Source organism: Neolamprologus brichardi, chromosome 11 (genome assembly GCF_056152115.1).
Source record: "Neolamprologus brichardi isolate AB-2024 chromosome 11, ASM5615211v1, whole genome shotgun sequence".
Taxonomy (NCBI): Eukaryota; Metazoa; Chordata; class Actinopteri; order Cichliformes; family Cichlidae; genus Neolamprologus; species Neolamprologus brichardi.
Genome location: NC_142114.1, coordinates 8,066,978 through 8,094,909, shown reverse-complemented (window position 1 = coordinate 8,094,909; position 27,932 = coordinate 8,066,978). Strand labels below are relative to the sequence as shown.

Genomic DNA, 27,932 nt, shown 5'->3' with positions numbered 1-27,932 from the left:
GTTTAGTTTTGACCAATACAATCTGTTGATTGTTTCTTCACTTTCTGTGTATAACTTCCGTTACCTAAAAGTATTAAGACAGAAATTTGGTTTAGATTTTCACAGGTCAAATTCGGGTTGCCTGCATTATACACTGGGCTGCCATGGCAAACTATATGCTGCAGTGACATTTTTCCTCCTTCAGTGATTGGTCGCCAACAGCTTTGAAAGTCAAAGCTGCAAAGCATTTGTTAAAGATTAATTAAGATTATTCAAATCAAGCATTTTTTTAACCTGGACAACAGTCTGTGGCTTGCTCTTTGTCCTGCAAAAGAATGCTAAAAATCTCAATTTGGGGCGTTAAAAATATAAAAAGAATCTTTAATGCAACATCTATAATCTCTCCTTAGCACCAAGACAGATACAGTCGACTCTTTTTTCTTTTTCTGATTTCCTCTCATAACAAGTTCAACACAGGACCCACAAAAAATGCTTAAAGGTGCAACAAATGTCAAATGTTGAACTATATTTGTTAATAATTAGGCATGTTCTATGCTTTCTATTGTTAGCTAGTTCATTTACATATCTTTGGACTCCAGTCACACCTCTATCTGTGAACACTTGGTCATTATTATAGTCCATGGTTAGACCAACGAAGAAAACTAAAAACAGAGAAAAAACTGAATCTGCACAGAACTCTTAAGCACTGTAGTTAATATGTAATGAAAACTATCATCACAGAGAGAAGTGAACAAATAACGACAGAGGTGAAACTACTTCCCATGCGACAATGTTAGGGTGGATCATTAGATGGCAGTATTTCCCCACGATTTTAACTATTGCTCCAAGAGACATGACAAATATTATTTTGGGCTTTTAAGATAACATTTCAATCTGTAAAGTCTTTATATTCTTTTGGAGATGACATTTCCTGCACACATTTAATTTGTGTAGAATTAGAGTACAGTAACCAAGTCAAGATTGGAATTTGTAGTTTTATTGTTTGATGAAATAATGTGGTCTTTTCCCCAGTAACCCTTGTTAGAGTCCTAAAAGACATAAATATTAAATCTATAGTTAGAAAAAACATCTACTTTATCAATCAATCAATGATTCAATCAATCAATGAATCAATCTTTATTGACAGACTTTTCGTCTATAAAAGGATCATACCCTTTTTTTTAAATTCATAACCACAACTCCATTACAGTATGGAGATTTGTTCTATTAGTACTGTTAGTGTGTTAAAATTGCGTTTGTGCACCATTTACACTCACACTTACGCTTGAATGTTTTTCTTTAACTAAATCACATCAAACACCCACATCCACTTTATCTTTTTTTTTTTAGCTGTTTTTACAAACCTAAAATAATGAATTATAATGAGGTACCCAGTTTACCCATCAGAAAATAAATACTAATTTGATGACGCCTCGACACCTCTCGGTAGCAGTGATGGTGGCAGCTCTATGTGTTTCAGGTCTGCACGCTAGCCACGCCCCCTGCCTGATGCGTTCCTGCTGACTGAAAGCACATGACCAAGCGTGTTTACACCTGCAGTCTTTAGTCAGGCGCTAACGTCAACTGTGACACGGATACGCAAGCCTGTTTTTTAAACCAAGATAAGACTTGACCGTGGGGTGAGAGATTATTGTTTGGCAGACCCTCGGCTGGTAAGTTAGCCATATTAGAAAGGCCGCTGTTTTGGTTCAATAAGAAGGCTAGTAGCTCTTCCGTAGCTGCAGCTGCTGCTAGGTTAGCACACTAATGACTCTTGAGTAGGTTGCGACAGCAGCATCACCACCAAAGCAGGTAAAAGCTAAATGTTTAACAGTTCACTCATCTATAAATGGCTTCACTCCAGGCACTCTACTTAGCTTAGCCCACACGGCGTGTTTGTTTGCAATGTCATCGTTCTTTATGGTATAATCAACGTAAAATTACAATAAATGACTGAACGAGCTAGCAACGATTCAGTTGATGGTTATGTTAACCCTTTAGCACAGCAGGTGTGGCGGACTGATAAAAAGTTAAGTCCTATTGACCGGATAGTGGCAGTTTTTGGTTGAATACAGCCTTAAACTCATTAATAGGTGTTAGTGTGTCTCAGTGTGAACTTGTCACAGAGGTCACAATCAATTGTCTTCTCTTAGGTAGCTTCTCGCAGGTTCCCTGTGTCTACATGAGTTGTTGTCATCAGAGGTTAAACTGACATTTGGCAGGTGAAGGCAGAAAGATTGGCTGCAGCAGGGTCAAATAATTACTGTGAGTTAGAAGTAAGTTACATAAAAATGTGTTCTGTGATGTCCAGTAGATGTTTCTTTGTCTGCAGATTGTGATCAGCTGAACTGCCATGCTACTCCGATATTCCCTGCTCTTTATGGATTTAACCACCTGAATTCAACAAGATATAAGCAGATGTTAAGACAGTAAAAGGTAGACTTCGGTGAATGAGTCTAATCAGCATCAACTTAATCACCTTAAATATAAACTCATGTAACCCATTAGCAGTACCCAAGATAGTTCAACATACTAATTCTCTGTAAACTTGATAACAATACTGCAAACTAACCAGTGTAGCATGCACTAAACTGCCTAGTGCCATATTTTCATGTAAGCATTTGCAAAATGTTAGGCAAAAACATATTTCAGCAACACATCATGCATAATCCAGTATTTGATTTAAAACTCAGAGACTGCTCAGCATGTGAAAATCCCATTCTTTAAAAATAAATAACTCATCTTTCTGGCATCTTTCTCCATATGTCGGTGATGCATGTTAACATTTTTTTTCCTCTCCCTGGGAAAAAAAAGCAACTGAGCATTTAGCTCACGGATGTATTTTGCAACACACTGCACGGATATAGTTTGTGCATTTGCTGATATTTGTTGAGCTGTTTTAAAGTTAGTTTTTACAATACTTCCCCATTAAAAATAATTTCTTACCTCTTCTGTGGCACTAACTAGATGCAGACTACTGTGAAACCTTATTTAAATCAGCACCATTATTTGCATCACAGGGAGGAAAAGGAAAATGGGATGTGTTTAAGGTGTAAATGAACCATGGGATGTCATTGTTTTCTTATTATTGAGCAAGTGTCTCCATGCCATCACTGGAAGCAAGCACAACTCACTCAATAGTAACATGCACTAACCTCTCTATCAGATGTAATTAATCATTAACTGAAGGTGGTGGGATGCTCTTTCAGATTGTTCCAACCCACTTTAACCCCTGATTGTCATGTTTTTGCATACATTACTCCACATATTTGATAAAGGAACATCCTTACTGGCATGGTAGTATGAACATTTTAAATGAATTAAATGATTTTGGTTGTTCCCAAGTCAAAACAGCAGTTTATTTCCAATGAAAAAATGGCAATATTAAGAACAGTATTAACTGTAAATACTGTATACTGTCTTCGGTAGCTCTAGCCCATCTGTATCCCAGGAGAAACAACCCCTCTTTGGCCTCTGGCTCCAGGAAGCCAGAGCTCCTTGCTGTCCAACATGGATGAGACGGATGTTGAACGTGAGTCTCTTCCCTTCTCTACTGAAGGCTAAGCCACATGTATTTGACATTGGTCAATTCAGGTTTCTGAAATGTTGTCCATCCACTTATGTTTACTCCTTTTCTGCTCCGATATGCTTCTGAGGTTGTGTTTTCCTTTCAGAGGTGACCCTGGCTCTTCTTGATGCAGCCACCGATAAAGACTCAGAAGTCCAGGAACAAGTCAGGAAGTCTATTTTGACTCTGGGAAAACAGCAGCCAGACCGAGTGTTGGCCATGTGTCAGGACTACCTCCTGAAACACCCTAAGGTAACAACCCAGAATAGCGAGAGTCATTAGAAAGACGAAAGTCAGCCATAATTACGTAACTAAGAAAACAACTGCAAAGTCATTTAATGTTTAAAAGCAATATGGACTGTTAAATCTATTTTGAGCCTGTTTTTCTGCATTTTTTTCCTGCACACAGCTGCAGAGACTTTTGATACCGTTGTAGCCACTGACTTCATTCAGTTTATTAGTTGGCTTTTTTTAATTTAGATGGTGTAAAATGTTCTTAGTGATATATTCTTTGCTTCTCTAAAGGCAGTCCCTGACATTCAGCAGAAAACAGTCATGCTGTTATGTTTCAGATTAACTGCTCTTGTAGCATTTTAATTTCCTGTTTCACTCCATTGTGTTCCTGTTCTCCTTTATGTTAATGACCTTGTCAGTGAGGCTGATACTGTTTTCATCTTATTAATCTATCAGTATCATCATGCTAAAATGTGCTTAGGGAGACATATACTATAACAGAAACTACCACAAAGGCTGTTTTGGAAGCTCTGCCTTTCTATGGACAGATTTTGGCAACAAGGTAACACAGCTTTGGGAGATGCAGTCATCAGATTTTACGCTTGTACTGACATCAAAATGAAGGCTGATTTCTGTGTGGTCGGAGAGCTTATTGGCATAGTGACTGATGTTATTCCATCACAGACCAGCCTGTGGTCCTCTCTTCTTTTTTTTTCATGCTTTTATATCGCCTCTTCATATCTTCCTCTTCTTCATCTCATCTTTCTTCTGTAGCTGGTGGTGAGCCACAGAGTTGTGATTCTTCGGACTATTGAGCTGATTGTTAGCTGCAGGATAGAGGAGATCAGTCCTTCCAGGATAAAGAGTATTATCTCCCTGGCCTCAGATGAAATGACTCGATCAAAGGTAAATTATTTATGTCTGTGAAGGTTCTCAGTCACCCAGGTCATCGTAGTCTAAGGAGCTTGGAAAGAAAAGCATCTGGACTTCTTTAAGTGGACCCTTCACCTCTCATCCGAGAAGCTTCTTCAGTTCTTCTTCTTTAGAGCTAAAGAAGCTGAGAGGTGTAACGTCTTCAAGAAACTTAAAGAAGTCCAGATGTTTTTCTGTCTAAGCTCCTTTGACAAGGGTAGAATATTTACTTTTAATCATTGATTTTTGTTTTTTTTAAGAGTGTGGACATTACATGATTGAGTTTTGATTAAGATATCTTAAAAGTCTTAGTCATACAGTTTCGTGTGGTCCCTTTCTTACCTCCTCTTCATTGTTGTTCTGCCATCATGGTTGATTCAGGAGGTCATCCCAGACTGGCAGCAGGCAGCCAGTAATATCTTGGTCGCGGTGGGTAATAAGCACATCAATGATATCATGGAAGAGATACTAAGCAAGTTCCAGCCAGGGGTCCTGCCTCACTTCTTTGTAGTTCAAACACTGGCCAACCTCTCTGATTCAAATGGTAAGGACATTTTTACTGGCGTGCATGAAAGGAAAAATGTGTAGTCTGTCTTTAACCTCCTGAGACCCGAACTCTTCCATGACATGCATTTTTAATTTCTCTTTGATATTTGGGCACGTTGGGACCTGATGAATGTAAAAACAAAGAATTTCCAGATTTTTTTTTTTTTTTACCTGATTTTTGTTTCTGAGAGAAATGAGATCCACATAGGAGGACATTTGTTTTAAATTTCAGTAGAACAGTGGCAGTATAATGTCCCCGTAACTGGATATCAGGCCCTTGTGGAGCAAAATGTATTATTTTGGTCTAGACATCCCAAAATGTGATGTCCACATGTGGACGCCAGGTCCTAGGAGGTTAAGGAAGCCAACATGCAGGCCAGGTTAGGATTTTGGCTGAGAAGGAAGGAACTGAGCGGTTGCTGAGAAAAGGTGAACCTGTTAAACCTGTTCAGTAAGAGCACTTGCAGGTCAAAGATTTTGCACAACACCAGGATTTTTTTTTCTTTCTCTCTGTTTTTTAGGAGCACTCTGTGATTACAAATGATTAGGGCTCATTTTTTTCACTAAGTATGGAGTCATGGATTAGTAAAACTTATTTAAAGCCCTGAACTTCAGTGTCTGTGCTCAGAGTATGGCAGCTACCAAAGTAGCATGTCAGGTAGTTAAACAGAGTTTGTCAGTCTTTAAAGGGCCTTTAAAGTGCGGCTGACATTACTAATCCTACATTTGAATTTGAGCATGTGTTTTATGGCATGAATGAAGTTTTTTTTTTTTTTTTTTTTTTTCCCCAAACTCCAAAAAATGAAATCTGGAATAACTTTAAAGAAAAATAATCTTGTCTGAACTACTCATGTCTGAGTGTCACTTATTGTGGTAACAGCCAAATAACTGATAGACAAATCCATTTGAATTATTGTATAAAAATTAGTCTCATAGTGCAAAAATAATGCCAATGTATGTCTCACTGCTGTTATAGAGGACGAGGGAAATGTAAGCGTGCCATAAATGTGTAATCTGTTCTGTTTTCTAGTTTATGGCATGGTGCCGTTTCTGAATGCTATTCTGGGAACCATGTTACCCATGCTGAGCATAGCAAAACAGGACAACATAAAGTGGGTCTTCTCTTCTGGTAAGAACCATCTGACGTTTTTTCCAGTGGTTTCTTAGATTTTGACTGAACAAACCAAACAAAAAGTGCAGCTTCACGATGTTCGCGTGTTTGCTTTCCCTGCTCTTTACAGTCACACGGCTTTTCTGTTTCCTGTTTTGTTGTTTTTCTCTCCCTGCAGCTCTGTCTCATTTCAGCGACAGTATCTTGGAGTACCTGGCCAACTTAGACAAGGCTCCAGATCCTTCAGTCAGAAAAGACACGTTCTCCAGTGACATCTATGCTGCTTTTGAAATCCTCTTCAATAACTGGTTACAAAGCAGAGAGCCCAAGGTAGGTTGATCGTGCAAGATGATATGAAGTGCAGTGGACTATACAACTGAAAAACCACCTACGTTTTGCAAGAAGTCATGGGTTGAAGGAAGCTGAATCATTAAGGAAGCAGAAGTAAGCCATCCAAAGCTGCAATGACAAATAAAAAAATAAATGATAAACGCTAAATTAATTTTCTCAGCTTGTAAAAATACAGAGAGAACACTTGGTATAATTTACTCTCCTATCCTGGAGAGACACTGTTTTATAGGGAAATTCAAAAAAAAAAATTTTTTTTTGAGTATTCTGGAAGGTATATTAATCCGTGTTACTGAGCCAAACAATTAAACCACTTGTTGCACAATTGGGAAGATACAACTGTTTATTAGAAGAGTATTGAGTTAAATTATCTCAGAAAGAGGCTTGTTCTGGGAACGAATATTTATTCAATCACAGGTTATTGATGTGGAGGTCATTCTTATTACACATAATATGTCCAAGTACTCACCTAATCTCTGTCATCTCTGTCACCTCATATTCTGACTTTTCTTTGTATCTGTTTGGCTTCCAGTTGAGGCTGACAGTGGCTGAGGCGGTGGGATCAATGTGTCATCTGATGGCCAGCGATAAGCTGGAGGAACAGATTCCCAGACTTGTTCCTGCCATCCTGTCCCTGTACAAGAAAAACAATGAGCACTACATCATTAGCAAGGTGAGCACAGTGTGATGCATCAGTGTAGGGATCGTTTATTATGGGTTTTTGTAGAAAGTATAATTTATGTAAGGAAATGGAGGACCATCACTCTCTGAGCATCTCTAAACTCTGTCCTGGCTTTAAGTAGAAGTGCATCTTAAACTGAGTCTGAGCCTTTGCGTGTGTGTACCTGTTTGTTTTTCTAAACAGAGTCTGTGCCAAGTCCTAGATGCATCTGTCAACATGGGCAGCAGGGTGCTGGAGACACAACTGGAAGCTCTGCTCTTTGCACTGCACCAACAGGTACACTTTAAGTGCATTTCTTTGCTTCTTTGCATGGTAATAAATTGGTATCATTGATTGTGTAGTGTATTGATGAGAAACAAATGGTTGGAAGAATTGTGTCACAGTATTTGTTTGGTGTGAGAACTACTTATGGTATTGAAAGCACAAATCTGTGAATGAATGGACTGGGTTAATTCTTGCGAATTGCTCACCTGTGCTGCTTTTCTTAGTCGATGAATCAAATGACAGTAACTGTTACTGAGGTCACACATTTTCACATCCTTGTGACTCAGCTGACACTTGGCCTGATGCCTGCGTGTTGCAAAATTTCACCTCAACTACGTGAGTGATGGCATAATGTTACAGCAGCAGTGTCTGTTACAGTTCCTTCTGTAATTTTTATATATGTAATATTTAATGGTGCTTAAAAGCGCATGTTGCTGTTAAGAATGTGTTCCTACAACATTTTCAGTTTTTATTTTCAGCTGAGAAGTGTACCCAAAGTGAGAAAGTGGTGGCACATGAAGCTTTTCAAAAACAATAAACACATGTGACTTTGTGCTGTAAAAACAGACCATGTGTCATTAGCTCTTACTCAGACTGTTAATTTTTTTTAGTATGGTTTTCAAAAATACACTGGTCCATGCAAAAATGAACTCATGTTAATATTCTCCCATTCTTCAGCAGCAGGAGAACACCATCATCCCTATATATGATACAGCTGCAGGAGAGCGTTTATACAAATGTTTTATTGCCTTTAGCTGCTTGATTTGCACACTGACTTGTAGATTGTGATATATAAATCACTCAGTATATTTTTAATATACAGATGTAGTCATTTGTATTGGGTAGATATACATTTCCTGGCTGTCACTGATCCAAACACACATCTGCACCCATGACACCCGAAGCCACAGAAACCAAATTAGAAAACTGTATTTTATCCATGCTGAATACCACATACGCTGTTATTAACACAGCTGTTTTAATACAAGGGATAAAGGTAATGGTAAAAATATTAAGATTATTTAGAATAATGTGACATGTAGCACAATTGTGTTATAGTGAGCCATTTTTAATGACATCTAAAATAATCTAATCTACAGTTACCATTATTTTCCTGATGTAACTAAAACTCACCAGAATAGACACCATGATGCTCTTCCCTTGTTTCTACCAGGTGTCTGCCCCTGTTGACTACAGTAACCCTCCTACTGTCAAGAACCACAATGAGGTCCTGCGCTGCTTCAGTTTGATTGGTACTAATTTTACTTTTATTTTTCTTCGTATGTTGATGTTGAGTGCAAAGTGACAGCTGAATGTTGTCCGGTTGCGTCAAGCTTTTCTATCTGGTTTAGCTCTAGAGAGTCACAAGAGCAGTAATGAGATGTGCATTAGTGTGTCAGACCCAGTTTCCACCACAGGATAATTGCATTAACTGTGGCAGTTTGTGGACTGCTCTTATCCTCTGTCTTGCTTTGCTTGCCTTTTTGACCTGATTATTACATCTTTGTCAATTTATGCATTTCACATTTTAATTTTCTTTTTTTAAACTTCTAATTCTCTCCCTTTAGCCAACTCTTTCCCAGATCGCCTGGTTATGTTTGTTCTTCAGAAGTTGGAGAACAGTAATGAGAGAAGCAGGCTGGGCTCCTTGGCTGTCCTCCGTCACCTCATCAACTCCTCCAGTAAGGAAATACAATAACAGACCCAAGCATGACACACACTATTCCCTGATCACACACTTGCCTGTTTTACGGCACGCAGACATTTCAAGACAAGTAAGAAGCAAATTGTTCAGTTTACCTAAATCACGTGATAGTATTTATGTATCTATGTGTGCATATACGTGTTGATTCATTTGATTATTTAAGACTTTACCTTTATTAGTACCTGTGCATTACAGCTTCTACTATGGAGAGCAAGAAGCTGCTGATTCTGGCCAGCATCAGACAGCCGATGGCTGACCACAGCAACAAGGTAACACACATGTACACACACACACACACACACACACCTTTTTATTATTATTCTTTTGACTATCATGCTGTTAGATGGATGAACATATTCTTGTTCTTGTGTTTTACCCTTTTCCTTAAGCTTTTAGTTGTTTAGACAATGATCTCATTGTTTCCCAGGTGAAGAAGCGTGTGGTCCAAGTGATCAGTGCCATGGCTCATCACGGCTACTTGGAGTTAGAGGGAGGAGAGTTACTGGTTCGATTCATAGTTCAACATTGTGCTTTACCTGACACGTATCAGGTACAACTCCTTTTGTGTTCATTTCCCTTTTTTTTTCTGATTTGTATGGAAGTTCTCTGTTAGTTGCATTTTCAGTACTGTATGTGTGTGTTAGTATGGTGGCTTTTTGTTGTATATATGTACACCATGTACAAAATGGTAACAGTAAAAACAAATATCATTTTCTGTTTTCCATGTGATTAAAATCTAAGGTGCAAACAAGCCCATTAATGCCCAGACATTCATAGTTGATATTCATAATCATTCATAATTCACAAATGAGCTTTAATACTTTATCTTAAAGTCTATAAGATTAATGAACTATATGGAGCTGAAAATGACAGATTCTGCAGACATGAAACATCTGTCCTCTCACAGATAACCTGAGGACCTTAGCACCCCAGATTAAAGAAGAACTGTACAGAAGGACCAGCGAAGATGTTTTCAAGTAAAATATGTATTACTACCTGTGCGCTTTTCTGTGTGTCTTCAGCGGAGTCAGAGGCCCACAGATCCAGAGGAGGTAACTAACGAGTCACTTAGGTCAATGTGTGACAACACCCTTCATCTCCTCACTACCACTGTTGGACGACTAGCCGATGTATGTACCCTTTCTACCAGTCTGATCTGATAAATATTGTGTATATATATTAACATGTGTTGTTCGGGAAACAGTGTTAGCAGCAGGTGTTTCTTATGTCTTTATTTTATGCTGTGCATGTGTGAAACTTCCCTGACTAGTAGTGTAGGTCAGTTAAATTTGATTTGTACTACTAGTCAGTTAAGTGTTACATTTAAGAACTTTGCTGTGATATTTAACATGTGTGTTTTCTTGTTTGAAGGTATTATGGCCAAAGTTGCTGTATTATCTGACCCCTTCACAGTACAGCAATGCCACTACTCCTCTTTGTAAAAGTCTCATAGTGCTGGGCAACAAGAAGAAAAATAACCAAGAGCCCAGCTTCAAAATCGACTTTACACGGGAAGGTACTTGGCTATAGACACTTTATGTAAAGTGTGGAAAGCAGTGTGCTGTAAGGGGTCTATGTTGAAATGTTGTGTGTGAAAGTGGAAAAAAATAATATTATAAATAACTTTAAGCATTGAAATTTGTTCTTTTGTCTCTTCTTGTTCTTGTTCTGAATGATCAGTTTAAGCTAAACATGTCTCATCTCTGTCCTTTAGTCAATCTACCATCTCCACAAACACTGATGATCAGACTGCTGGTAAGCAAATATAGAAGCATCAGCTAAACCTAATTCCCTTTTTGCATCTTCAGTATTAAAATAAAGGCTTGCCAAGCATCCCATCTAATAATTGGCTGGAGCAACATTTTTGTAATAAAATAAAAAAATTAAATTAAATTTAAAAAAAAGACTGCATGGATTTATTATGCTAATTTAATCCCCAGTAACGTGTGTGTGTGATCTGCATATAATGATTGGGTGTTGTATGCATACTGTGAGTGAAAGTTAAGTTATTTATTTTAAAATGCTCTCTCTCAGTCTGTATGTGTGTTTTTTGTGTGCGTGCATGCGTTTGTTTCACTCATTATGGCTTTAATCCCAAATTCTTTGTAGTTGCATTTTTTTCTCTAGCTCCTCCTACCATGGAGCAATAACCAAGTTATACAGATTTACTGCAATTGTTTGTCTTTTATGTGATCTGTGATATAAATGATAGGTATCTGTTTTTGTAGGTGAATGCAGCTTTTCCATTCAATAACAGAGATCATGGCGCTCCATCCCTCTCTCTCCTCCAAATCCTCAGTATTAACATTCACCCCAATGCTGAGGCAGTCTGGGACAAAGAAATAGCTCCACTGCTTACAGTACTAGAGGGTATGAAAATATGTGCACATACAGTAATCATTTTATGCATTTATTTGTATTATACTATATATGTGCTTTGCTGTAGTTACACACAACTGGCATTTTTGCCCCTCAGGAGTTCTCATGCTTGCATGCTTCATTTTCTTGTAAAAGTGATCGTCACCTTGAGTGTCATCCTCATGCACAGTATTTTTCACTATGCTGCTGCCAGAGCTTTCTGACTGTGGATTTTGGTTTTAACAGAGTCCGCTGCAGAGAGTCTGGATAAGAAGGAGTGGGACAAGAGGCTACTGGAGGTGTGTGGGCTTTTTAATATTCCCTCTTCAAATGCATTAGTGATTTTCAGCTGAATAAAACAAAAATATGGTCCCACTTATTTGGGAAGAGAGTGAATGATGGTTGTCATCATTATGAGATTATTTATATAGTTAGACTGTTATGATCCCTGCTTCGTCAAAAACCATTTAAGTCAATTAATTTGATCAAAGTCATCCTAAAGGTGCTAAAACTGTCCACAGCTCTTGTCTAAAACCCTGACAGCACTTGATGATGATAAGTGGGTATGTCAGTTGGCAGCTGAATCAACCAGATACCTCCCTACGTATAACAACGCCTTAGAGGAGAAGGTAGGTACCTTTTTACCAGTAAAGGTTTATTAGACAACCAGTTCAGAGCTGCTAAGGCTTCAAAGCAAACTTAATTTAGAAGTGAAAAATATGGAGCAGGTAGAGGGTGGTAATAAATCTAAGAAAAACGTCAGAATTTCTGACAGTAAAATTGGCAATTTCCAAGAGAAGAAAACTACAATTTTCTGAGATTACCATCACAAATATGAGACCACAGTTCACACAGCACACATTAGCACTAAAATGATGCCCATGGTACTCCTTGTGCATATTTTGGCAAGACTGTGCAATGAGAGCGGATGCCAAACGTTCATCATCTCACCCAAATCACAAAGTTGTTTTCTTCAGGACACCCATGCTAATATTATGAATCATATTTAAAATCACAAGTATTTCTTCATTCTTAAATCCAAATGCAAGGTATAATTTGATTTGGTCATCTGCTGCAGACATGATGAATGCTTAGCAGAACACATAAAATTTATATTTATTTATATATTTTTTAAATTGCATACAGAAAGTTGAAAAGTTACACCTGACCAAGGGTGAAGCTTGAAAATAAACAAAATTTAACTAGTAAATTTTGTATAGTATAATTGATATCACAGATGTTCCTCTTATAGGAGAGAAAGATATGAAAATACTGCTTAGATATTTATATAATGAGCCTTTTTTCATTTTTTTTAGAGCTTCCTGTATCGATGTATAGGAGTGACTCTCCAACACTGTTACAATAAAGACCTGGTCAAAAAACAGCTGCATGAAGTTCTCCTCGCAGCTCGGCACAGTGATGCAGTCGAAAGAGAGGTACCTGAAACTGTCACCTGACAATATTCTTTCGTACAAAACTTATGTCACTTTTGATGTTGTTGCACAGGTTTATAGTCTGACTCTAAATTCCCGTCATCTGCATCTCTCAGGGAGTGGCGATGGGCGTCGGTCTGTGTGCAAATAGCCACTTGGAGGGAACTCTGGCCAAGCTGGATGAGTTTGGAAAATCGGATGCCTTCAAGAAGTCACCGAGCATCTTTAACCTGCTCAAAGTACGATGGAAAATGTGCAAATAACAAGTTTCCTTATGTTTATTTTATGTAAAGCAGTGTTCATTTAGACAGCAAATTTTGATTTAGTTTTGTCACAATCTTTTGACCAAAATCTCATTCTAAAAAAATCTAAATTCTTGTAGTTTTAGCTAAATATCACAAGATATGAGACCAAATCTGACGTTGGCTACATTATAAAGTGTGAAAGAGTGTCAAGTTTTGTTGGTGACAGTTTCTCAGCACTGTTTATTTTCCTTGACATGAAATATCAAATGTGTCCATATGTCTACTCTTCTCTTCCTCTCATATGTTAATTTAAAATCAGAGATTACTTCTGATTGGATCACTTCCATATTCCCACCTGTCTATACACCTGTCTCTTAGATAGTTCTTATTGGATCTTGTCTCTGCAGAATATTTTCATCTTTTTATTTTTTATTTTTTATTTTTTATTTTTTTTTTTTGACAAAAAGTGGCAATACATCCCATCATCGTTTTTGTCCTCGAGCATTATTTTTTATTTGCTTGTCAGTTTGTTCTTATTAGGAAAAAGTGTGACAAAAATTATTGGTTAACAAAATGAATACTGATTGTACAGTTTAAAAAAACAAACAAACAGCTAGTTATTCCTTTCTTGTCTAACCTCAGGAGCGTAATGATGTCGAGGTGGAGAAGGTGAAAAGCACATTAATCCTGTGCTACGGTCAAGTGGCTGCGAACGCCCCTCCAGAAAAGATTCTGAACCGCATTGATCAGGACATCCTCCGCTGCATCAGTAAACATTTCAACACCAAGGTATGGAAACACTGAGAAACAGTCCTGTGATTTAGTAGTTTGCCATTGTTTGAGATGGTGTTGCTGGGTGTCACAGACTCCTGCATCACTTAGGTCAGCGGTCCCCAACCCCCGGGCCAGAGACCTGTACCGGTCTGTGAGTCGTCTGGTCCGGGCCGCGAGAGTTGAGGCTCAGGTGTGAAATTTATGGTTTTAATGGTTTTTATTGTTAACTCGATTTCTCTGGGTCTTTTCCCGCATTGTGGTTGTGCGTCTTATTTTGAAAGAAATATTTACGCATTACCATAGCGACCAGAGAGCATTAAGGGGCAGAGAGGAGGATGTTACTCTGAATGCTGTTGGCGCATTTCAGGAGGACGCTGCTAATAAAGTTACACAATTACACAGTGAATTTGCCTTTATTATTATATTTACAAAATACCACAGTTTTTGTCTTGGTCATATCATTTTATTTTGTTGTATTTATCCGCAACACCTTAAAGGCCAGTCTGTGAAAATATTGTCTGACATTAAACGGGTCTGTGGTGCAAAAAAGGTTGGGGACCGCTGACTTAGGTGATCAGACAGTTCATGAGAAGAAAAAAAAAAACAGCAAACTGAGCTAAGATCAAGGTCTGATGCTACAGGCAGTGAACAAGGAAACTCTTAATTTTAACAGCTTATTGATTAACATTTTATTTGACTGAATCCTGCAGGAATCAGGGCTGTGTTTGTATGTGAGCTCATCCCTTATCACCTTTTCTTTATGCAGGTTCTGGGGATTAAAGTAGAGACAAAGGTATCGTCACAGGAATCCAGGAGCTTTGTCTTTAATCCTTGCTCGTTAACATTTCTTCTTTCTTCAGTTTGATCTCACCCTCCTTTCTTAATATATTTCTGCATAAAATCTGCATACTTTTGGTGATATTGTCACTAAAATCATACATGAAAGTCTTCAATTTGAGAGCGCTGTGCAGTAAAACAGCTTTTTCATTATGCCTCAACCCAGCTTCACTGCATACATGTGAAGTTTCACGGTGCAAGAGCACCAGACTTTACTGTCCACTGAAGGCATTCATGTATGATCGATCACTAACATGTTTCCAGTGTGGTGGTGGAGTTTATGTTGATTTGTAAAATGCAATTTAAAACTTTTTTACAATCACGTAATAGCAATGAGACTAAAATATATCCCAGTTAAATTTGGTTGTTGAACCGTCAGAAACCATATTGAGCATCACTTCTTATTGTAATAAGGGACCGTGGTGTACTTCAGGGAAATGTAGCTTCAAAGTGATGCATCACTGAAAATATCTCACACACTCACTTCAGGAAAGCTTGAAAGATGTTTTTATCTTTTGTTGTCGGCTCTCAGCTACAAAGGGCAGATGATAAGAAACTAGCAGACCACCTCTCTTACATTAGTTCTTACTAAGTAATATTCAGGTTTACAACAATATTGTATTATGTGTGTGCTGTTAAGCTGTTAACATTTTGTCTTGTGATTATAATCATTTGGGGCAATGAAACAGCTGTGTTTACGGCATTGTTCTAGTCAGGGTGACATTCATAAATAACACCTTCAGGTCCGTCTCTCTCTGTTCTTCACTATAAGCTCTCCTCTTTCTTTCTTTTTACCTTATTTGCTTAAAGGTTGATTGCTGTTACATTACTCACTGGTGACTCGCACGCTGTGTGAACGCCTTTTATGTCTTGCTGATCAGAGCTTGCAGATGTTGTTGTTCTACTGATCTCCTCACATTTCTTTCCATCCATAGGCATGGAGGATCAATCTGCAATATACATGTTGGATTGATTTAATTAATTAGCTGACTGATTTATTATTATATGTATTCTATTGTTTATTTTTACTAAGCTTTGTGTAGAGTTGTGTCTGCTAAAACAGGTTTGCAGTGCATCTTGTTCATTCTTGATAACAGAGACTGCCTCTTGACCTGAATCATTTTCTCTTTGTTTTTTTTGTTGTTGTTGTTGTTTTTTTATATGTCTTTGTGCGTCACTTGTCTTTCTGTATTTTGTGTACCCTCATCTCTGCATTTTCCCAATACAGGACCTGACTATGAAGCTCAGTTTGATCCAAAGTGTTGGCCTCATAGCCAAAGCCATCAGCGAGTGTGTAAAGAAACAAGGCTACATCTTCTCTCGCAAGCAGGAGCTCATTACTGTTATGCTGGTCAGTGGAAATTAAGGGCCAGCTTCTTGTTACACAGTAATTGCAGACCTTAAGAATAGCAGACATGTTCTTGTCTTTTATTTTTTTCACTGGTCAGGACTTCATTAAGGCAGAGCAAGCTGATGCACTGAGGACTCCAGTACGCCAGCTCGTGATGAGCACGTGTGCCAACCTTATGTATCCTTCACTTCAGTGAAGAAACTGAAATTTGCAAAGTAATATGACAGAAATTAAATCCCTTAATAATAGAGACTAACAGCTACTGAATATATGTACAGAGCGCTTACTAATAAATGAGTGTTTGTAGTAGTTAATCTTACTGTTTGCACTGAATGAACTGTAAAACTTTCATTTGGGGTGACTTCCTTTTGCAGACTTAAATGATAACCACAGAACTCAAAGTCAACAGAAGACAAATACGAGGCAGCACTTTGCTGACGTGAAATGAATCATCAGTGACTAAAGCTCTGTCATCTCCCAGTGTTTTATCTTTGACCTTAATGCCTCAGTCCACTGGACCCTCCGATGAGCGAGAATGAGAACTTTGACTTGCTAAAGGTGTGTATCAACAGTGTGTTCTCTCTGCCAGCTGAGACGAACACTCCAGAGAAAACTAAAGAAGAGGAGCCACTCGACCCCAAGCAGAGAAAGGTGAAGTGAGGTAGACTGAGATCTGCTGTAGTTTGTTTGTACCACCTCTGATCTTTATAGCAAACTTTTTCTGTCATTGTAGCCAAGTATTTTAAATGCTGTCATGCTGTCAGTCCAATATATTCTGGTGGATCTCTACAGGCGCTGTACAAAGACACGCTGGCTGCTCTGCAGGAGCTGCTGAAGAGAGTATTGGCTAAAGATCCAACACCCGACGGTTTACAGAATGTCTTTAAGGTGAAGCCTGCTGCTTCAGCAAATACTCTTGTTTTCACTTGGCTATTCAATGTGTTATTTATTTATTTATTTATTTTAAATGAGGTCATTTTGTCATAAGATTAAGAGGCTAATGAAAATCTTTACTACTACTTTTGGTTGAACAGTAGAAGAATGGGGAATAAAATCAATACAGAATAGTAACACAGTGTTTTACATGGTGATAATAGATCAGTACAGGGAAACAAAATATCAATATTCTATTAAATAAATAATACTTCTATTAGAAAAATCAATAACTTTATCTTATAGAGTAAAACAAATACTGAAATAGTTTAACTTTGAAGACAAATCACCTTTTTAAACTGAAAAATAAATTGCAAAATATGCTTTTGAATATATTCAGCATATGTTAAAAGTACAATAATATTATATTGTGAGTGAAGTATAGTGACAATATTGTGTCATTAGGTATCTGGTGATTCTAGCACTAGCTATGCTATCCAGCTATGAGAAGTATTTATTTCGGGTTTTAAGCGCATGATACAAATTGCTCTCTTTCTCTGCTTTTAATTTTAGTTTCTGTCAGTCCTGCTCACGACTCCAGTTCCACAAATAACTTTATAAAAATCTTTAAGTATTGTAGACTGCCATACAGTAATGATTGACTTTAACATGCTAGTATCATATTGTAGTATACATGTAAAGCGCTTTGGGGTCCTTAGGGACAAAGTAAAGCACTATACAAATACAGGCCATTTACCATAGTGTATGTAACCTGCGTTTCCTGATGTGACTTCCTTGTGCAGCACATTGAATCATGGTTGAGTTCTGGACAGGACCACGAGAGGGAGCGAGCTATCACAGCCACAGCTCACATACTGGCTTACTACCTGGATAACCTGACTGTCAAGGTACACACAAAAACATAGGGCAGATATATTGGTTAAATGTTTTTATAATTCAATGGATAATCGTGTAATTACCATTTAATAACTCAAAACTTTGTGCAGAACATGGTGTCTTTCCACAACCTTGGAGCTCTGCTGGGCCGCCTGTCTCCACGCTGTTCGGACCCTGTCCCTGCCGTACGCGCTGCTGCCATTGAGTGCATACACACACTCCTTTATATACAACTTCGATATGAAGGTACAGTCATGTAACGCTTTGACATTTTATACATTGTTTTAAGGAAGTACCATGTCATGAAGTGGGGAAAGGTAAGGAGGCAATGATGAGACCCTGTCTGTTATTTTGTAATTGGTTTATAAAAGGAGCAGCTGTGGGATAATCTGGAGTTGAACTGTGAATAATTATTGTCATTGTAAAACTTGTTTAAATATTTCTATCCCTGTTCCTAGGATTCTCTTTGGATTATAAGGATGAATCTGTGGACTCTCTGCTGTCGTTAAAGGATCGGCTGGAGAACCCTGACCACTCAGTTCTGTACAAGACCTGCTCAGACCTTACCAAGGTACGCGCAGGAGAGCTGCAAACTGCTTTATTGCTCGTGCTCAATACTTGTTTTCTTGCCAGTGGGGATTTTTATCTTTTAGTATGACACTCAACAATATGTTTGTGCAGTTATCTGTTGTAATGCGTATAGTCTGTCACACTCTGTCCACCATAATGTAGATGCGCAGTGTGTGTGTGTAACTGCATCTTTCCCTGCATGAAATCAGGTGATGAGTAAGCGTCTGCCTCAGCAGCAGCTGACGACATTGGTGTTCATGCTGTTTGAAGGGCTTGTCGACAGCCAGACAAACTGCTGCCGAGCTTCAACTGTCATTCTGAATACTCTGCTCAAGAACAGAGGAGGCGGACTACAAGATATGGTAACACACGGACTGCCTTTAGTTGCATTTTCTTATGCCTGTACAGTCATTGCATATGATATAAAGTTTCAAAAGAGAAATCTCTGGAATCACTGACATTTCCTTATAAATAATTGTATGCAACATTTGCCTACTCACAAATTTGGGGGATAGCTTTCACAGAACCTTAAGAAGAGGCATTTGAGCGATCCACCAAGCAGGGAAAAGCAACAACAAAGCAACAAGCACTTCTAAAGATCTGGATGTTATTCAGCCCGCGAAAAGAACTAATTGTCTACAAGTGAATAAAATTTAAGACTACTGCTACTCTCCTGGGAGTAGGCGTCCTTTAAACTTCAAAGGGAATAACACTCAGTCTTGGGAGTTGAAGAAGACCAAAGGGCCGCAAAAAACAGCAAAACAGCACTATAAATCTTTAAACCTTGTTAAAGTCTTTGTTCATGTATTCATAAAAACACTGATCAGGAAAACTCCTAATGAAGGGGAAAGTTTTTTTTTTTTTAAAGACCACGCAGATGTTTCAAACTACATTTAAAAAAAAAAAAAAAGAAAGAAAGAAAAGAAAAAGGAAAACACTCAAAAAACTCAAGATTGGCTGCTTTGCAACCCAAGGGCCACGAAATCTTTGAATCAATGAGTGAGCAATAAATTCAGAACAGAATCAAACAGCAAAGTGGTTTACAAAAAAAAAAAGACAAAGAAAGGAGGAAATTCCACTTTTTTGAGCCTCTTAGCTCTGACCTGATTCACATGATCTGGTGTGACCTGTAGAGGCCTGTTAGGTCAAGACATCCCAGACATATTGATGAAATATTTCTGAGAATTAACCAGGACATGGAAAGTACAACTGTTACTGGTTTAGTTAGATTGTGTTTGTCTAAAACGATCTTGATGGCCGTACAGATGACATCAAATCAAAAGTCCTGCTAAATGTAACCAGCTTCACAGACATTGTTTTGCAACTGTAACAGTGAAGTGCTTTACCTGCTGCTGTCCTGCTGGATCACCAAACACAGCATTTGTTTGTTTCTATGTTGTTTGGTGTGTATGTAGGTCCCAGAGATGCTGGAGGTGCTGCATGTGCGTCTGCAGAGCGTCACAGAGGACCAGGTAAAGACAAACATGAATGCAGAATTCATATATCACACACTTAAATTATTTATGGATTTCTTATTATCCCCATGTTAAAATAACAAAGAGCAAATTAGAAGAATACCTTTGAGCCCTATTTTGCAATGATGAGCCGTTTACTTCACAACTCTCTTACGTTGTGTTCTTGCAGGTACTTAATGAACTCACTCGGTTTATCAGGGGTTTATATGCACTTTGCTAAGAATAACTGTTTTATTGTATTATGTTCAGGTGAGAGTGGCAGTGGGACAAACAGTACTTATCCTGGCTTCTCAGCATCTACAGACTGTTATCAATACACTAGTCAACCAACCACTTCCTTATGACAAGTAAGTATAAAGAACCTTTAAATCCTCTTCCTCAGCGTGACCACATGCCAGCTGTTTTTTGTCTTAATATAAGAAAGAATTGCTCATATTTTAGCTGTAACAGATGTTTTCTGGGACATGTGTGAACATGAAGCGTATTTGTTCGTGCAGCTGGATCAGTGAGATGTGGATGGCTTTGGGAGCAGACCCCATTGTAGCTAATCAGATCATGGAGATGGTGATGGAGAAACTTAGCATCATGGCACCCTACGTAGACAAGAAGGAGTCATTGATGAGAGGAGGGACAACAAAGGTGGCTACTAATCAGCCACTGGCTGTAAGTTACAAAGTGACTCACTACATTTAAATTGAGATGCAATTGTTGTGCACAGGACACACACCCCTCATGTGCTTGACTTTCAAAGTAATATCATGAAAGTCTGTTGTACAGACTTGCACATAGGTACAAAACAATTGGCTTGTGTTTAGTTTCTGGTGCTGTTTTTAAACTTGGTAAATTTACTATAGATAATTGATGGGTGTGAATGTTGTGTGACTTTTGTCATTCAGATGACATGCGGTCTCAAGGAGCTGTTATTAAACGGTCAGAGTCAGGAGCCAGCGGTCAGTCTGTTCCCTCGGCTATTCTCCTGCCTCACTGTGCGACTGGGAGCGAGCGTCGGAGTCTCAGCACCAAAGGACAGCAACTCAAAACACACTGCCTCCATCCACGTCGCAGGGTACTCATCTTTTTTTATGTATAAAATAAATAAATAAAATCTCTGTCAAGTTAGAATGTCAGGTGTTTCTGTGGGTGAACTTTTGGATCCAATCCTTTCTTCTCTTCCAGGGTAGCAGCTGAAGCGCTGAGAATTTTGTTAGTACGAGCCCAGTTAGATGAGGTGATGAAAAAACTGGATGAGGATAACGCCTGGGATGCAGTGAAGGAAGCCAGTACACATGTTAAAGGAGTGACACTGCTAGCAAGGTACAGATATCTTCATGTTGCACACCAGTAAAGCTGTAAATCTCTTTTAAAACAGTACACTGGAAACACTATGCCCTTGTTTTGCATTTTATCCAAACCCTGTCTTATTAGGAGTTAAAATGTTAATTTAAATGTGCTCTAAATGTACTATGGTGTCTTTGTAAACAAGCGTTTGTTTGCCTTGTCCTTAGGGCGATGGCAAAGCATGCTGGTCCCAGATTGCCTGCAATCGTGGAGTGTCTGTGTCCATTACTGAACAATATCTATGAATGCCAGCGAATCACTGTCACTGCTTTCTTTTCTGAGGTGATAAACCCAGTGATTACATGCCTCCAATTCTTATTGTTATATCTAAATTACAAATGACTAAATGAGTATCTTTAGCAGCTTCATTGGCCAACAGCAGGAGAACAACAATAAAATAATGTTTTTTATTTATTTTATGTCTTTTGTCACGGTCTTATCTTGTGACTCCAGCTGTTGAACCATCATGTGGTGACAGAGCTGATGTTAGTAGATGTGTTAATGAACAACATGATGGAGAGGATATCAGATCCATGCTGCACGGTCCGCATGTTGTCTGTGCGAGGGCTGGGGAACATAGCCGTGGGCTCACCTGAAAAGGTACGCACACTCACAGCACTCGCACTCAGCCACCCTAACTGTTACGACACTCACAGCTTTCTCTGTGTAACTTTCCTATCAGGTGAATAAATATGCCAAGGAGCTGCTGGCAGCCATGAGTTCAGGAATGGAGGAGAAAGATGATCCAGGTAAGTCAACAGCAGAGTTACAAGTGAAAAAAGGTAACGCTAATAAACATTTGTATCTAATTCACTGCAGTGTTTCTTAAAGCGTACATGGTACAGTCATTAATCAGATCTCTCTCTTTTTTTCTATATAAAACTGAAACAGGTAAACTGATCACACTTGAGGCCATGTCAGGCCTGTCTAAAGTTCTTGTCCACCTCGACAAGAAAAACGTTCACCTACTCGCGGTCTACATCTTCATGAAGATTAAACCTTTCTTGGAAAATGTAAGTTTGGTCTTTTATATATGTCCTGTATCATGTTATTAATCAAATATTAATCTAAATAAAGTAACATTTTGTTGTATTTTATATCAATATTTCTTACTTTAGCTTTTTTTTAAAGTTCATTCACATCTGAGGTCAGTTAGATTCCTCAAGCTTTGTTCAGTCCTGTAAGAAGAAGACTTTTTAAATATTCAGACACAAGGAGGCTTTATGAGACACACCTGTATGTTTGTGGCTTTTCAGCAGGTGTGCCTACTAACAGGGCCCTTTTTGTAGGCATACCTGTGTACCTGCCTACACCTCTGTGCCTAATAAAGTGAAATTTCCCATTCCAACCTACATGAGACAATGAAACAGGCAATGCACTTTCTCTAGTTGTCTAAATAAAATGCTAAGTGCAGCTTCTGACTCTCAACCAGGAGAACGATGACATCCGCTGTACTTCCATCCATCTCATGGGTAACCTGTCCACGTTTGGCTCAGGAGAGCAAGTGTTCAAAGACCAAATCCACAATGTTCTGGTCAGCCTGCTGTTACACCTGGTTGATCCAAACCCAGAGGTGGTTAAGGTGAAGTTGTAAAGCACACACAAACTGTGACAGCAGCTTTCCCTCTTATTGCAGATACACTTTAGTACTAGAGGGTGAACTGTTATATATATGCTGTCATGTAAAAGTTGATTTGTTTGTTTGTTTAGGCGTGTAAGTATGCGATGCGAGTGTGTGCTCCTGTAGTGGGATCAGAACAGATCACAGCCATGTTTCAGAACCACCTACATGAAGATAAGAGCTTGCACTACGGAGAATTCATCAACGACCTCACAAAATACCTGGTGAGCTGAGAGACAGTCTGAGTTAAGCTTATTTAAATGTGGGGAGATAAATTCAAACCGTTAGTTTGATTTAGATTTTGTCAGCTTTCTGTCCTGATGTTTGCTTTTCTCACCACAAAGTTACAATAAATGATGAAGCACATCCTAGATGCTTGTTTGTGATGCTTATTGTGTGTTTTGTGGGTTGTAGATTCAGGACTTTCCTGGCATGCTGAACTTCTACCACATTTCAGTCATCCAATTCTTCAAGAGTAACTGGCCTGAGGTCAGAGCAGGAGCTGCCATGTTTATAGGTATCACTGCACTTTAAAAAAAAAACTCCATATTATAAACTGAAGTTCTATCAAGCATGAAGTGTCAAATGACAACCAGCCTCTGTGTCAGTTAGGTTACAGTATGATAGTTTACAGATGACATGTGATCTACATGCCGTGCTCCAAGTGATGATAATGTATCCATCATCAGGGTTCATGCTGGGAAATCTTCAAGAGGAGCATCACTCCCACCTCAACATGGGCACCATCACTAAAGGTACAGTGAAAAAATCCCTTCATTTCCTCTCTGATCTCATTCTGTTTGTTTGCTGGTTTTAATATTTGTGTGCGTTCATTTACAGGTTTGGTGATGCTGCTTCAAGATCCGGATCCTGTTGTGAGAGTGAAGGCTGCTGAAGCCATGGGACACTTCCACTGACACACACACCCCTACATACAGATACTAGTAATTCCTTTACACATCAGTGGTCGATCAATATAGATAGTAATTTAATTTTTTTTTTAAATATTCAGCACTCTGTGTTCCAGTGTGCAGTCATTCTCAAATTATCCAAATAAACTAACTGCAGACTTTTTTTAAAACCAGAACAGGGACCAAAGAGGAAGAAGTGAGGAGTACGAAACCAAACGGTCACATGATCATGCCAATGAAAACTAAAAACACTCAGTCATACACACACACACAGATGCATTTAGCTCTTATAGTCTTAATTTAGCCCCTCTCACCTTTTACTCTGGTACTTGAAGGAAGAGTTGATTCTTAACGGTATTTTAGTGACCCAGGACTGTGCTGCTCTTCACAGATAGACCTCATCTGTAGCATCCTGTCAGTGTGACAGTGACAACGAGATACACTGTGTTCTCTCGATCAATATATTATACGTGAAGTTTCTAATGCGAACATGAAAATACATTTAAACTTGAGTAAAACTTTTTTAGAATAAATATAGTTTCTTTGAATACAGATATATATATGAGCAAGTGAAAGTTGCACATTTGAAGTACATGACTAGTTTACGTGAGCGTGGTTGGTAGCTAGTGTGTGTGTGTAGTCATGGCAGCATTTTGTGACCATGTCAGTGAATGTGGAGTTTAGTTCCAGAAAATCTCCGTTACAGGTAGTTGCAGTTTAGTGAGCTTGGTTTTGGTGTACTAAAGACCCCACCCTCCCCCTCACCTTTTGAATCTTTAGCCTCCGCTGAGCTGTTTCCCTGCCCTCAGTGAAGACCCTGTGAAACGTGCTTAGATCGATTAGATTCGTAGTTCCACGTGGATGTCTTAAAGTGAAGCATAAAATAAAAATAAATGCACGAGAGCTAGAGCAGATCAGATTTGAAGGGTTGACAGTGTGTCTGGAGGATGTGAGTAATTAATTCATATCATTTAGCCACTAAATCAGCCACCAGTAACCAGCCAGTAACTGTTAGTGTTTCTATAACCAGCAGGACTCAAGCTCAGTAATGGGAACTGGGTAAGAGTTTGCCTATTGACTAATGCCAGGCTCACCATCACTGTTTAATGATGCTGTTTATAAATCACTGCCATCTCTACAGCTGTAACAGTCATGTCTTCAGCCGAGGCTTTTAAAGCTGCTTTGATTGTTGTCTTGTTTTATCAGCATATGGTTAATTTAGTTTTTTAATTTCACGTGAACTTCACATTAATCTCACGCGTACACATTAATCGCCTGGAAAAAAATCTTTGCCAAACCTCCTGTGTTAACCCTCATGAACACACCAGCCAAAATCATATCAATCCATAACGCTGAGAGGTGTCACATTATTTAGAAAACTAACTCAATTCCAATTAATAATTGTCAAAAAGACATTTGTAGCCAATAAAAGGTTACTAACCTAGTGTTGCTTTGTCAAACAGTCCAGTTAAACGTGATGAAACCAATGCCAAATATCTACAGCCTCATTATATTGTAGCAATGCCGTTAATGATTTTCCTTTATTCTAGCTACGAAAGCACTTGATCCTTGTTTAGTTTTACAGTTGTTGCCTCGATTTGTGTGCTTTTAGGTACTGATGTGGGTGTGCGTGTAAATATGTGTGTGAGCAGTGTCTTATACGAGAATGACTTGAACACTGGGCCTTAGTATTTATGTCTCCAATCAATGTGCTCAAAGACAATAAGTCAAAAATAATATGTTGTGCATCCACATTCAAATCGATTTTGGGGCAGAAATTTCCAGAAACTCTGATTAAGGTGATAGCGATGCATCGTTTGTTGTAAAGTTTACCTCTGATATTTCCGTTGCACTTTTAAGCCCTGCTGTGCGGTTCCTGTTTGGGGAACTGGCCGGCAAACCTCTGCTTATTTTCTTCCAAAGTTCAGCATCACAAGTCTTCTTTATTTTTCCCTGTTTAGTTTTGCACTTGGACAATCTTAATACTCACATTCACACTATAAATGTATTAATCGCATACATAAGCTGCTCCTGGATCTGTTTTTGTTAGCCCTACAAGCAGGGATTCATGGCCTCCTGCACTTTCTAACACTATGGCTCGGTTTAGGGTAGTTGGTATTGTTCTGTTGTTGTAAACTTTGTACCACTGATATTGATTGTTTCATGTCTTCCTGATTTTTAACATGTTCTGAATGTCAGATGTTGATTATTTCAAATGTGTCTGCGTGTTGGAGCGTGAATGTGTGCATGTCTGTTTTCAACAGAGTGTGTGAGGACGATGGTAATCAGTGCATATAAAACGAATAAATAAACAGACCCATTATAACATAACTGGTCATTTTGTATTTTTTTTAATACCTTTTTCAAAATGACTTATACTCTTACTATAGCAGATCAACCAAGTTCAAGACTTTGAACGAGACTGGATGGATAAATCTCAGCTAAGAGACCAGCAGATACCCACCTGTCTATATGAAGAGACATTTTCATCCTCTATGCAGATAACACATGCCACCATTTTTTAATAAAGAGAAATTTTAGCTGAAATTCTTATTTCATATGTGTGACATAGGTGTACTCACCGTAATCATGCAGAAAACTGTTAGAATAGAAAGTGAAAAACTTCAGATGACTCCAACAGAGAGCTACAATATTCTTGTGTATTCGATGAGCCTCCAACCAGGAAGCATGTTAACAGTTTCATTCATACTGTCCTCAAGTGCCGCTCAAGGATGATCTCTCTTAATCCAACAACAGATGAAACTGCGTAGCAATCAGTCAAACAATGCCACCAATGAGTATTTCACTAATTACATTAAATTCATTGAGTTGTCTGATCATTCAAAATGTTTTCAGTATAAACATCAGAGGTTTACCAAATTATTACTTAAGGTAATATAACCATGTTGTGTTCTATTACATTGGTCCTTCTTGTGTTCTGCACACGAAAACATAGAGTGGTGACAATTCGGTGACGGCCAGTGTTGGTCAAGTTACTTGAAAAAAGTAATCCGTAACTAATTATTGATTACTTCCCCAAAAAAGTAATCCCGTTACTTTACTGATTACTGTGGGATTATAATATTATTTTATGCCATGTTAGACCCCTAATTAAAGATGCATTATTATATAGTTTTAGTTTGCATTATTCTCCTGAATTAGAAGAAGGTGATAACTATTACATTTGTTAAACTGATTTGCATTACATTAGACTGCTGATTTATTGTGAATGAATGATATTGTTTTATGATGCATTATACTGCTGAGATATAAGAAATACTGTTTTCAGAAAGTCATCGCCATATTTGTCTGATTAGAAGAGAACATACATACCGGAGAGGTTTTCTGCCCCATCTCAGCAGGAGCAGATAAACAGGGAGCCAAGGTCGTAGCTTGGGCGCCGTGTGAGAGAAAGAATGTGAATGTTTAGGCTTTTATGATTAGGTGGGGGCCACTAGAGGCTATAAGAGTTTGATCAATGCTCCACCATTTTGAGATCTGATGCTGTCTGCGTACGGCGTCCATCTCCCACGCGTGTGATCATTAAAATTATCATTTGACTCAACCCAGCCGGACCAGTGTTGTTATTTTGGTTTTCCTCTTGTATCCATCCCCAATATTTGAATCCGTGACATTGCTTATTTTCAAAAGTAATTAATTAGTAATTAGTTACTTTTTAAAAACACGATTTACAACCTGAATAGGTGATAAAGCGATAGATCTTTCAGCCCAATTCTACTTTTTCTGCATAATCCATCATACAAAATGTAATCAAATGGAAAAGTCTCTTTTTTTAAACTTGTTTTATCAGTTTTAATCTTTTAACTTTATGCATCAAGCAAAAATTAAATTATATGCAACATTCTCTGACTTGAAGAAATTAGTTTAACATTTAAACCT

At 38.4% G+C, this 27,932-nt stretch overlaps 1 protein-coding gene across 1 annotated transcript; it reads left to right on the top strand.

The window, feature by feature from the left end:
• The first annotated feature begins 1,513 nt into the window (after positions 1-1,513).
• mroh1 (maestro heat-like repeat family member 1) lies at positions 1,514-26,363 on the top strand. The gene is made up of 46 exons (XM_087848060.1): positions 1,514-1,652; positions 2,312-2,415; positions 3,409-3,511; positions 3,654-3,799; positions 4,556-4,687; positions 5,075-5,237; positions 6,270-6,368; positions 6,529-6,680; positions 7,231-7,371; positions 7,564-7,656; positions 8,819-8,897; positions 9,213-9,326; positions 9,545-9,618; positions 9,777-9,899; positions 10,372-10,479; positions 10,721-10,865; positions 11,064-11,104; positions 11,578-11,719; positions 11,954-12,006; positions 12,229-12,336; positions 13,024-13,143; positions 13,257-13,379; positions 14,028-14,174; positions 14,926-14,952; positions 16,225-16,347; positions 16,445-16,524; positions 16,857-16,998; positions 17,140-17,235; positions 18,024-18,128; positions 18,228-18,363; positions 18,576-18,688; positions 18,897-19,049; positions 20,103-20,159; positions 20,412-20,509; positions 20,660-20,825; positions 21,059-21,228; positions 21,339-21,476; positions 21,668-21,782; positions 21,954-22,100; positions 22,183-22,249; positions 22,392-22,513; positions 22,933-23,082; positions 23,211-23,345; positions 23,536-23,638; positions 23,811-23,876; positions 23,962-26,363. The coding sequence occupies exons 3-46, from the start codon at positions 3,490-3,492 to the stop codon at positions 24,036-24,038; spliced, it is 4,911 nt and encodes a 1,636-aa protein (XP_087704186.1). The 5' UTR covers positions 1,514-1,652; positions 2,312-2,415; positions 3,409-3,489; the 3' UTR covers positions 24,039-26,363.
• The last annotated feature ends 1,569 nt before the right edge of the window (positions 26,364-27,932 follow it).